This window comes from Loxodonta africana, chromosome 15 (assembly GCF_030014295.1).
Source record: "Loxodonta africana isolate mLoxAfr1 chromosome 15, mLoxAfr1.hap2, whole genome shotgun sequence".
NCBI classification, from domain to species: domain Eukaryota; kingdom Metazoa; phylum Chordata; class Mammalia; order Proboscidea; family Elephantidae; genus Loxodonta; species Loxodonta africana.
In genome coordinates this window covers 13,763,840-13,777,203 of record NC_087356.1, presented here as the reverse complement: position 1 = coordinate 13,777,203, position 13,364 = coordinate 13,763,840, and the positions used below count along the sequence as shown (strand labels likewise).

The window sequence follows — 13,364 nt, the reverse complement described above, 5'->3', positions numbered from 1 at the left end:
CTACTCCTCGGTACATACTCAACATACCTGAAAGCAGGGACTCAAGCTGATACATGTACACCAGTGTTCACTGCAGTGTTATTCGCAATAGTCAAAAGGTGAAACACAAGTATCCACTAACCGATAAATGGATAAACGAAATGTGGCATATAAAAGCAGTCCCCGACTTGTGATACAGTTCCGCTCCGATGACTGTTATAAGTTAGTTCTGATGTAAGTCGAATACCTCATTTTTTTAAAAACTTTTCATTATTATTGCCTTCTATTATCTGTTTCTTCATAAATCTGACCTTAATTTGTCTTTGGGGATTGGAAACATTACATATAAACTTACAGGTATATTTTAACATTGTATGCAGTACATATTACTACTGATAAGCTGTTAAAAAAAAAAGTCATAAATACTGTTTGTCGTAACTCGAATACATCGGAAGTTGGGAACTACCTGTACATACGATGGAATATCATTCTGCCATAAAGAGAAATGAAATTCTGATACATGCTACAACACAGATGAACTCTGAAAACATGCTAAGTGAAATGTCAGACATGAAAGGACAAATATTTTATGATTCCATTTATATGAAATATCTAGATTAGGAAAACACATAGAGACAAATTAAACACTGCACAAATTATGGTTAATAATTATGAACATTTATTGAGAACCAAGAGTATACTGCATTCATTGCTATATAAAAACATAATTATTGATATAGTATTCCTGCCATTAAGCTTACAATCTAAAATGAAATACCTCAAAAAATATCCTTAACTTACAAATGGCTATTTTGGCAAATGGTTGAGGCAAGATAACATTATTTCAGGCGCAGTGTTAATAAGGCTTTGAGCATGATCCAAAGAATGTCTTAATTGTACCAAGACATTATTCTCAATTATATTAGGCTTGCTAAGAAAATGAGCTCTTGGAAATTAAGTGTAAAAAAAAAAAATTATTTCAAATTGCCATGTAGGACTTCAAAGAAGGCGATGCTAATCGGCATGAGTTTTTCTGCAGCCAGGGTGAGCCCTACAAAACACATTACGAATTAGACCAAGTTTGTCTTCTATTCCATTTATAGCTTTTCGACTTCTTTCTTTCCCACAGGTAAGGGCTCTAACGATGTCCTGTGTCTACAGAAACTACCCTAATATATTAGGGACTCAACAAGTCGAACTTCTAAGAAATACCCATTCACATTTTAAGAGAGGATCGAGCAAAGACAGCACCAGGATCTCTGGCTACAGAAGATGCCTGGCTATGTAAGATAGTTAAGCAAAAGAGCAGAGTTCAGTCCATGCATCTCCAAAGTGGTTAAGAATATAGGTAAAGGCTTTTCTGCTTTGCGTTTCTATGTGGGGGTGAATTTACCATCAAGACCCTACACTATCCTATTTTGCCTATACCCATAGTATAATACTTAATAAATACTTTCAAGATTTTCATTGCTGGTCATATATTAGCTGACAAAGGCACACTGTAGGGATTTTGATTCTTGGTGTCAAATGCAAAGATTGTTTTAAACTACTGAGCACACAAGTCTTAAAATACATATTATTTTCAATCATTTATGATAATTCTCTGAATTCTAAAGAATACTAAAAAATAATCTGTTTGAAAACAGGAACAGAATTTGCTCTGTAAAGTGCACGCACAAACTTAAAAAAAAAAAAAGCATGCATATAAATATTTTAATGGCAGAGTGGTGGCATCCTGAGATTTCTTAGGGCAAAACAATATTTCGGCAATTTCTGGAAAAACCAGCAGTTTTCCTTTTACAAGTCCATCTTGATACTTTCTTTTTAAATGATAACATAGCAGCAGCAACATTTTAAAAAATGTTCCTAAAGCTTGCTTTGCATAGCAAGCGTATCCAGAAATAACAGTCCTGAAACTTCAGAGTAAAATTTTTACGAGTGGAATAATCCGCTACTTTTGACCTCAAATTCACACTTTTAATATCCCTCTTCCAATTTAAAAGTCATTTACAGCTCTTATTTATACTAAATAAAATCCAATTAATTACGAGATTTGAAATAGAAATCCTAAAACCATTACATATCAGCATTATTCTCCCTAATAAGATGACAGAATTAATTTCAATGGGCTTCTCCAAAATACTGAGGGAAAAATAAATAAATATAATCAGCATGGTGATAAACGAATTTGTGTTTACAAATCCCGATCGATGCACTTCTTTTTAGTTGGCATTGTACCAAACAGCCAGAATTCCTGATTACGATATGTCTTTTTCTAAGGCAAGGCAAATGTGATTATGCGTAAAGCACAGATATTAGCGTGGGTTATAAAGGCAATACGACCAATACACATACATACACTTTTTTAAGTGATATATCCAAGCTGCAAAAATTTAATTTCATGTCCTACTGTAAGTCTACATCTGACATTAAACTCAGAAGCATATTTGCTGTCATACATTAAAAAATACTTCATTTTGTCCAATATTGTAAAGTATACTGTATTTTCAAATACCAGGTATAAAATTTTTCCACAAAATTTAAAAAGGCATACTATTAATTAGCTATAACTACCGTTAAGTATTCATATGAAGAGGTTCACAAGAGCAAAATATAAAACTAAGCATAATAATTATTACATGTAACAAAAATGTAACAAAATCAAGTACTTCTGAATATACTTGTTTCTTGTTTTAGTAACCTGTATGTCCTCTTTACAGCTATTAACTTGATGAACATGCTAAGTTTGTGTAAGGTTTGTTTTTCTTGGTGGGTTATTTCTTTCTTGTATTTTCTCCCAGCAGCAGATTGAAGTGATTTTCTTTTGAATACCAAGTGAAAAAAAAAGTTTATATTGTTTTTTATCTGAGTCATGTAAAAGCTGACTCCTTACTTTCATTCTACCATTTAATTTTTTGGACCTTAATTAACATTTAATCACGTGATTTCCGCTATTACGTATAGTGTGTATGTCAATAAACTGATAAGGATTAACAAAGGCAAATTCTGATTTTTGGCTATGTTTTAAATATATGACACACAAACTTTTTTTTTTTCTTTTTTATGAGGAAAAAAAGAGAGAGAGAGATGAAGAAAACCATTCATTCAAGTCTCCTTCAGTCTCAACTGTTTTGAGATAGTTTTAAATAAAGATGGATCAAGTCAAGTCATGTTGGTGGTTTCTTATCTTTGCATAGAAAGAAAAAAGTGAAATAAAGGCAATTACTTCCTCCCTAAGGTCTCAGCTAGTTTCTTAAGTCTTTTCTTCAGCTCCAGTGGAAACTTCTCATAGCACTTCTTACAGACTGGCTTCATGTCAAACTCCACGAACTTATTCCTAAGGATAATAATAATAATAAAAAATAAGTGGAAATGTATTTAAGACAGACATACAAATAACGTGAAGTCATTTTACTGAATTAAATGAAGATACTATATGATGGCATCTCTATTCATGTTAGTAAGGAATTACAATTCTAATTGCAATTCTTGTCATTGGGGTAGATGTCATAAATTCACAATATCAATTGAAAAAATTCTGTCCTTGTAAATTAGTCCTACATATCTGTATAATGGAAAATGCATATTTTACTCAATTCTAAGTATATAGGGAATCTAAAATAAGTAAAGGAAATCACATTTTCAAGTACCACGAGAACACCTTAAGGAATATGTTTACTTAAAGCAAAGAATCATCTTTTTGTAATGTGAAGACTCCTCTCTTTACTGGAGGCAAAATGATCTTAATAGTTTAAATTAGGTAGTTTTGAGGTTTCATCTTTCCTAGTATAAGATGATCTGCTTTCCACCCCCAGCAAAATAATGTTTTTCTTAAATCATAATGAGTTATTTTGGTTGTCAGATGGAAAAGGTTGGTAGGAAAGATATGAGAAAGTTTTTAATCCAAATCACTCATTGTTACTTTGTACATGGTAGATGTACAGAGAACCTACCTCCCCTTTTTAAAAGCTACAGCCACGGCCATTATCAATTTCTTTGCACAATGGTCCTGGAGAAGACACCTTTTCAGATGGCCTATACTCTTCCTACACTTCTGGAATCGAGGGTCTTTAATTCTTAATTCAGTAAACACATAACTTTATAACCTGTTCATTTTCTCTGAAGTTATATTAGTAAACATTTGTTGAACAAGTCTAAGAGGTACATTATCATTTATGAAAAAATGAAAAAATCTGTTATAATTTCAATGCCTTTTAAAAGTATATTAAATTAGAAGACTATAGATTTCAAAATAATCTTAATAGAACAATGTCAATAACAAAGTTAACTCCTAATGACATATCTACAGTGAAAATTCTTTTATTTTAAGGCAACACAACGGGAATTACTTGTCAGCTGTTTTTTACAGGGGCCCTAATGCTAGCAGTAATTAAAATGATGTTATATTTCAAACGGTTCAGGGGGTAGCTTGATTTAATAGCAGCATTGATTTAAATATTTCTCACAAAAGCTCAGATCAAAAGCTATTAAAACTGTCATTTATTAAAGAAATAAATTAATACTGCTTTCAGAGGGACTGCTTAGCAAGCCTTCCATAGTTTTAATTTTATATCTGAATTTTAGTTCCTCTTTATCAAAGGAAACATGAAAACTGTAACAATAAAAAATTTTAGAGCTCAGAACACAATGGTAATCATGAGGGGGAAATTATGCTATTAATTCAACAGAATTTCAAAGACTGAAATACTTCCTCTAAAAACTATGAGACCTGAAGAAGTGGATGGTGCCTGGCTACCGTTACTGAAACATTTTGACTGAAGAGTCTATAGAATAGTAACGATCAAAAGGGGGAAAATGCAGAACAGAATTTCAAATTATCACAGACCTCCAGACTTTCTGGAGCAATGGAGGCTAGATGAACCCTTGAAACTACTGCCTTCAGATAATCTTGTATATTCTCAATGAACAGCCAACAACAAAAAATACAATAAATTATTAAAAAAAATCAGAATTAAAACAGAGTTTGAAGACATCAAGAAAATGAATTCATAAACAGTACCATATGGGCATTTTATGAAATACACATACACCAGAGATGTAGGTACCTTATTACATGCATTAGATGAACTTTGCTTAGATACGAAACATGCTGAAGAGGATTTAGTTTAATACAGAATGTGGAACATGTGCGTTTTAAAAACAATACTCAATGATACTTGCAATTTATCAATGAAATGATTTTAGGCAAAAAAAAAAAAAAAAAAGACTAGGATTTTAAAAGCTCCAGTTACCAAATAAAAATAATTTAAAACTTTCCCCATCATCTAGTAACAGATTGGAATCCTTACCCTGAATCCCTTAAAAAAAAAAAAAAAAGGAAAGAAAGAAAGGGATATCTATACCATACAGTGATTGAAAAAGAACAGGAGGGGAACTCTACTGATTAAGGAAAATATGTGAAGCACGAGCTGATATAAATGTGAACCTTATTCATTTATGCTTTATAATTTTAATAATTATGCAAAAAGACCAACTCTACACATAACAAATACTTGTATTTCAATCTCCGTGAGCTACAAACACATGCAAAAGGAAAAAAAAAGAAACAGAACAAAAACATTCCAGAGGACTAACCAAAGAAGAAAGCAGTGAAAATGATGATAGAAGGGATAGAAAAGTTTACAAACAGACTGGCTTTTTCTTTTTCTGCTTGTCCTTATCCTTTGCTTCTCTCTCTCGTTTGGCAAGTCGCCTCTTAAATTCTTCTGGCATTTTCTCATAACAGTGTTTGCAGACTGGTTTTAGATCAATTTCAACAAACTTATCCCTTTGAGCAGGACAAAGAAATAGAGGAAAGAACGGAATAATTAAAGGAAGTACCTTATTTTCAGAAGGCACGAACAGAAAGAAGAAATACGGAATCAAATAATTCTCATTTAAAAAATGCTTGCTACAAATATTTAAAAAAAAATATTACCCCAAAGTGTTTAGTCTCAGGATTCACGCCAGACTAAACTGCAGTACTTACTTCAGCGTTAACTTAGTGTTGCAGGTAGAACAGGCAAAGCAGTTCACGCACCAGGCTTTATTAAGAGCAGATACCACTGGAGAAAAAGGGAAGAGATTTGGTCACTGGCATGGGAGACAGAAGAAAGTGAAAGTTTCAGCTCTAAAACAGAACTAAAGCTCTTTCCACAAAACTTTGAAGAAATCTTCAAGAGGTTTCCTAGCAAAAGAACCACATAAGTAAGAAGTTCAGAGCCATCAATTAATGGATATTTATTGATTTAACTCAATTTTATTAATGATGCTAAGGCTATTTTTTCAATTATTAAAAAACATTCAAGCACAACTCTGAATTTGACTCCCATGAGTAGAAACTTCTATTTAGGGAAAGTTATCATTGCCTTTTTCAACTTTTACTTGTCATTCAAGTTTTTTGCCTTTGACTATCCTGCGAGGAATAGAAATGGTGTGCACCATGTCTCTTCACCGAAGAGTGCATCTTCTCAGTCCTGCCGATGAGGCCGATGCATGTGGAGTATACATCAGGTCACGCGGATTAGCTTTTCTGGCACAGTGCTTGCCTACCAGCTACTCTCTACTGTACTGATGTTCCTACTGCCACTTGCCTGACAGAGAAACATTAACTAGACAGACAATTTTTAACAATCCAGACGTTAACTTATTGGCACATAGGAATCTTTCCTCCAAAGCTGACAATAAGAAATTACCATCCTTCGACATCTTCTTTCACCTGGCAACTGTCTGTTGCAAGTAGGAGGGAGTTTTATTTTTAATGGCACTAAAATACTGCCTTCCTGAACTAGTTCTTTTGCAAATTGCATTAAGGCACTGTTTCAGAAACTATTTCCTGAGTTAGGTGATGTCTGCTGAGAACTATAAAGCCTGCTGAAAACAGGAATGCTTAACATGTTGCCAGGAAGTTTCTGGCAGAATTGTATTAGCCACTATTTGCAAACACAGCTGCTTCCCCTCTGTTCCAGTCAATCGGCCCTGCCTAATTATCACAGGACAAGGGCGATAAACACTAGAAATTCCTACAGATGACTGCCAGGTTTTAGTATCTACAAGGCTAAACATTCTTCCTAACTATCACAGTAGATGAAAACTGTTCCTAATAAACACTGATCTGTTGTAACTTTCACATTATCTAATTCCAGGGACTAGAAACAAAAACAGGTCTCAGGACACAGTTGGTGGTAACCAAAAAAAAAAAAACCAAACCAAGTGCTGTTGAGTCGATTCTGACTCATAGCAACCCTACAGGACACAGTAGAAGTGCCCCTCAGAGTTTCCAAGGAGCACCTGGTAGATTCGAACTGCCGACTCTTTGGTTTGCAGCCGTAGCACTTAACCACTACACCACCAGGGTTTCAGCTCCCTCAATTCCCAGCGTAAGAGCCCTGTGGTGCTGGGGAGCAGAGGAGAGTCCACAGCAACACGACAGTCTGGGGCTTCCATGGTGGCGATCCTGACTAGAATTCTTACTGCCAGAGCCTAGTTCCTCTCAAACCCCGTGCCTATGGATCCACGGTAATCACCTGAGAGCAATGCGGTATCATATGTGGAACCCGCGTTTTGAGTCACAGTCTTAGACTGCACTTGAAATGCTCAACATGAACTTAAAGTATTATCATAAATGAAGAATAAGCCCAGCTTTTCAGATATTATAATCTCATTGCTATAGATTACTTGGGAAATACACCAAAGAAAGAGAATTGTCTTCTTTGGCATATTTTAAAACAGAATTCAAGTCACTGATAATGCTCCCACTGCAAAAAATAGCAACCGTCAACCTTTTTCAATTTTCACATTACGCAAGTGTTTTTGTGCCAAAATGTCATATGAAATCCACACAGATACTTACCATCACCTTCAATAACACGGTTACAGTGGAAACAAACATCACCAAATAGCTGAAAAAAGAAAAAAAAATGTTCAATTTTAGAACACTGAATATTTAATGTAATTTCAGTTCATTCTCTCACTTAAAAACAAATAGCTGGCTGGAGCTGGCTACTGAAAACCAGTTTAGCAATGGTAAATTAGTAAAGTTCATTGAGTAGATTTTACTTCTTACGGTGAAAATCTACTTTTCCTCACTTAAAAAACAGCTATCTAGAGGACATTTTGAGCATCTAAGTAAGTACAGGAATGAATTATTGACTGTTCAAAAATACAAGAACTTGCAAGTTCATATGGTGAAGACATAAACACACAGAATGTTGAGGGTCAACTAAGAGTGGATGGAATGCAAGAGTTGGAAAACGATCATTTTCCAACCCGCAGTGTAAAGACGAGATCAGGCAAGACTCATCAATGGGTGCTAAATCTATGGGGGGATTTTGATGAGGAACAGGGTACCTGCTTGGACTTACGACGACTGCCCACATATTGCTTACTAGTTGCAAGGGAAGGGGAAAACAGCAATTATACAGTGGTGATCAGAGAACACCTTGACTGGGTTATGACCACTCAGGGACAGATGGACAGTGTGCCCCCAGGTGTGATACACTGAGAACACAACCTCACCTATGCAGTAGTGCAGCCTTGAATGCATAACCTCAACCTAATCACGAAGAAACATCAGACAAGCCCCCCAAAGAGAAGCATTCTATTAAAAAGGGGGAGAGGGGAAGGAATCTGGGTTCTTCAAAAATGCCCATGCTGTAAAAAACAAAGAAAGCTCTAGAAATGTTCCCAGCTGAAGGAGGCTAGAGAGACATGACAGCCCCAGACTGGATCCAGTACTGCAGCAGGCAATAAACACTGTAAGGACATTATTGGGTCAAGTGACAAAAGTGGGATATGAACAACAGATTCAAGTGTTGTATCAATACTGACAACTGTTCTGCGGTTCTGTAACAGAGTACCCATATTCTTGGGAAATACACACTGAAGTAGTTAGGGGTAAAGGCCACGAGGTGTGTAATATGTAACTTACCATCAAATGCCTCAGAAAAAAAACATTCTGTGTTTGTATACATGTGCATTTATACGTGTGTGTTTATAGAGAGTGAGCCATACAAACGAGGAAGCAAATGGTGAACCTGAGTAAAAGCTATATAGGTATTCTTTTTATTTTTATTCTGCAACTTCTCTGTGAGTCTGAAATTATTTCCAAATAAAAACTTAGAAGCAAATCCCGAAAGACCAATGTACATTTTCTAAGAGACTTCCTTGTGGCTAAAATATTGAGAAACTCAAACTCATAAAAGTTTATCTAACATCCAATGAGTCCAATTGATACCTGGTTATAGTGGGTCTCACAATATGCCAGGCCCTTCCTCTCATAATGGCGATGTCCAAGAAATGGCTTTTCACACTTGGCACAAACAAAATGCTGGAAAAAAAAAATTGCTATAGGTCATTTTTGATTTGCCGTATTTTTTTTTACTTATTGAAATAAAACTCCAAAATTAAAATATTCTCAGAGAAACCAAAAACCAAAACCAAACCCATTGCCGTCGAGTCGATTCCGACTCATTGCGACCCTATAGGACAGAGTAGAACTGCCCCATAGAGTTTCCAAGGAGCACCTGGCAGATTTGAACTGCCGACCCTTTGGTTAGCAGCCATAGCACTTAACCACCACACCAGCAGGGTTTCCATTCTCAGAGAAGATACATGAAAGTTTGAGGTAGTAATTTCATTTGGCCATAGGTAATCCCTCTAACACTTTTACAGTCTTAACTCAGGTATCTGTGAGTCTCTGATAGGCTACTTTGAGACAAAGCGTACTCAAACAACAGAATAGAGAAGAGATGACCATCTCAGAAGCATCCAAAAGGCAGGGGCTAGCACTGGATATGGACCATGACACTTTTTACGTTAATAACAATTTAAGAACTGAAGTGCACATCACATATCATTACTGAGTCCACAAAAACAGTGTGCCTTCTATATTCTTAATTTTCTACAAAATTAGTTCCCTTAAAATGTCCATATTTAACCTTCAGAATACACTAATCTTGTCAGTACACCTGAACCATGGAGAGCCAAAACTGAGTGGTTACACCTATACCATGTGTATCCCTGGGTGGTGCAAACGGTGAAGCACTTGACCATTAGCTGAAAGGTTGGTAGTTCAAACCCACCCAGTGGCACCCTGGAATACGAGCCTGGCGATCTGCTTCTACAAGGTCGCAGCCTTGAAAACCCTATGGAGCAGTTCTACTCTGCACATATCGGGTCATCATAAGTCAGAATTTTTATGATGGCAACTAACAACAACCCTGACACCATTGAGAACTCACCTCGACGTGCCACTGCTTGCCCATGGCATTTACCACGCGCCCTTCAATGGGCCGTCGACAAGCACCACAGATGGGGACCCCCATTTTATCGTGGCACGGCAAGCAGTACAGTTCCCCTTTCAGCTCCCGGGCATCAGCAGTCAGCTCCTTCCTGTCCCACAAGGAAAATATCCATTTGAATAATACTACCAAGACAGTGTCAAAACAGGCAACCAATTTGGCTACCACAGCTTTTTAGGTTTTTAAAGAAATTAGTACAACAATACCTGATACCTCTTTTTCCCCCAAAAGAGGTAAGCGGAGTAAACAGAATTAACAGACTTGAATAGGTTTCAGATTGCTAACAAAATATAGCTCTTTCGTTATCACTGGATTGCTGGGGTATCAGCCACTTTTTATGCCTCTGAAGCGCAGAGGTAAGGCGTTTTTCCGATTGTAATGCATGTAGGGTTAAGGTGGGTCCCTTTTGAAACGTGTGAAGCTCAGCAGACTGGAGGTGGAGCCTCACTATTGTGTAGGCTGAGCATTCTATTGGGTGATGCTTCCTAGTTTTGTAAACTTTTGCCTTTTTTCCCTTTATTTCTGTGAGATAAGGCTTGCAAACAATTATGGCTTTCCTGTGCAAAAGTTAGGGAGCCCTGATGGGTTTGATTTTTCTGTGATACTTGGTGAACTAAAGGTTCCCCATACAACCTAAGAGAAAGGTGCCTGCAATAAATATTTATACAGCTCTTCCTAATACACTGTCACACCATAAATCGGTGGCACCACAGTGTCACTTGCCTCATTAATGGCTTGTTATCACCAGATCATATTTCTCCAAGTCTCTATTACCAACCAAAAATTTAAACACACTCAATTAGTAAGCACTTATTCCAATGCTGAAAACACATGTCATCCAAAAGAAAAAAAATGAGAAAAACGCAGTAATAGTATATAATACGAAATAATAATATTGTATAATAATAAGATTCGAGAATAAGTCAGATACATAAAATCACACTGGTCGTATTTATTTTCTTGTCACATTATCACATTACCTTTTTAGCCATTAATTCTCAGTAAAAAGCTAGAGCAGAATAGTTACAGTGCTGAGGGTCGACTGAGTGATACTGACTTTCCCAACTAACTGAGCAGTTTGGAAACTAGTTCCATTTACTAACGATTATTTAAATTGTTACAAGCAGTTAGGAACAGTTAGGGTAGGAGAAAATAAACAAATGAAATTCCTCCAATTTTCCTTCTCCAAATGTTTAAGTTAGCTATTATTTTTAGTCTCCTGGATCATTAAACATTTAGAAGAGATGGTCTCAATTAGTCAGACAGACCTGTTTGAATTTCATTTGTTTTGAATAATTCTGAAAGAAACGCTAATGAAAAATGGAAAGAGAAAAATCCCACAGGGGTGAGGAAGGGCAAGAAAACTAGATAAGGGACAAACTTTTCATTCCATCAGAAAGGATGACGTGGCTATACTTCTACCACAAGACTATTTTCTTACATCTTGAGCTTATGTTTTCTCCTGCTTCCCCAATACAATTTAGCATATACATACCTCACATTAACTCCACCTTTTCCCATTAAAGGTTTATACTACATAACAAATTCAGAAAATCATACCCTAAGAATTTATCATGGGTTCTTAAAGACCAAAAAAATTTTATATCTCTTTAGATACAAATCAAGCAAAACTAAATAAAGGAAATTTAAGATATTTTTAAAATATCACCCTAATTATAACTACAGAAGTCACATATGTACAGAGATAAGAACACGGTTCTTTTTTTTTTTTAATTGGACACTGTGCTGAAAAAATACAGTGATAAAAGACAGTGTCTGCAGTAACTGGGGGAATTTTAATATGGACTGAATATATAATGACATTACAGAATTAATGGTCATTTTTGTAGCTATGAAAGGGTATTGTGATTCTAGAGAAGAATGCCAGTGTTCTCGGGAGATGCATGCTGAAGGTCAGCCATGGTGTTGGCAACTCGCTTTCGAACTGTTCACTGAGAACAATTTTACAGGTATGTGTGTACGTGTACGCAGACAGAGAGAGAGCACACACACTCCAATGTGGCAAAATGTTAACTGGTAAAACCAGGTGAAGGTCATACAGGGTGTTCATTATGCTATTCTCTTGACTTTTCCATAGATTTAAAAGTTTCCACGTTAAAAGCTGGAGAAAACAGAAATATCTAAGTGTGGTTTGCTGGAGGACCAGAAATAGAGATAAATGTGGTCTTTTATTTCCAGGGCTTGTGCAGTGAAGGAAGGTAAGAAGCCATCATACCCGCAGTTGGCACAGTTGAAATGATCTGGATGGTAAGGGTCATTCTTAAATATCAGCGGTTGTTCATCAATGATGGCATGACATTTCTGGCAAATGTACTTCCCGAGGCCTCTGGCTTTCTCACGATTATGACACGGGCGACACAGATGTCTAAGCAGAACAAAAACTTGTTTAGAAACTTAAATCTAAAATCTAAGGTTTTTCTTCCTCATAACTAAAAAGAAACATCTTTCCACTTCTCTAGAAAGAAACAAAAGAACTCATTTCTTAAAAAGTTACTGCCACGCTTAACAGGGCAGAACCAAGCTACTACTTTTTACAAAAACCAGTATTTAAACGTCCATCTGAGTTAGGCTGTATTAACCCCAGTATAATAATAACAAAGTACTAGAGTGATAATTAAAATTCATCTAAACAAGTTATAAAAAGTCTAAGGATATAAACAGTATTTGCAAAAATAACCTTCTAAGCAATTATTCCAACCCTGATAATCTGACCGGTTTTCAAGCAACTCCATCTTATATACCTATCTCCAATTTGGCAGCCAATGAATGCATCTAGACCCAAAAAAACCAAACCTGTTGCTGTCGAGTCGATTCCAACTCACAGTGACCCTACAGGACAGAGTAGAACTGCCCCACAGGGCTCCCAAGGAGCGACTGATGGATTCAAACTGCTGACCTTTTGTTCAGCAGCCGAGTTCTTAACCAGAGCACCACCAGGCCTCCAACAGTCACGCCCTACTGTACAAAATTCTAGGCCCTTTCTAGTAGACATAACATAAGGCAACATACTGCTGTTTGTGAGTTCCTAAACCCTAAATTCAGTATCCTAGAGCACTGCCTTAC

At 36.2% G+C, this 13,364-nt stretch overlaps 1 protein-coding gene across 7 annotated transcripts in view; it reads right to left on the bottom strand.

Moving 5' to 3' along the window:
• Window positions 1-635: 635 nt before the first annotated feature.
• LIMS1 (LIM zinc finger domain containing 1) overlaps window positions 636-13,364 on the bottom strand; it is a 158,517-nt gene continuing 145,788 nt past the window's right edge. For 6 of the 7 annotated variants that reach the window (XM_064268599.1, XM_023552641.2, XM_023552638.2 and 3 more), the window contains 6 exons: window positions 12,517-12,666; window positions 10,221-10,371; window positions 9,215-9,307; window positions 7,832-7,880; window positions 5,969-6,044; window positions 636-3,316 (listed from right to left, as the gene is read on the bottom strand). In XM_064268599.1, coding sequence (XP_064124669.1) covers window positions 3,202-3,316; window positions 5,969-6,044; window positions 7,832-7,880; window positions 9,215-9,307; window positions 10,221-10,371; window positions 12,517-12,666 — 634 coding nt within the window. In that variant the 3' untranslated portion in view covers window positions 636-3,201. Of the gene's footprint in view, window positions 3,317-5,342; window positions 5,768-5,968; window positions 6,045-7,831; window positions 7,881-9,214; window positions 9,308-10,220; window positions 10,372-12,516; window positions 12,667-13,364 lie in introns of those variants that run through there. The other variant, XM_023552642.2, reaches the window with a different exon arrangement.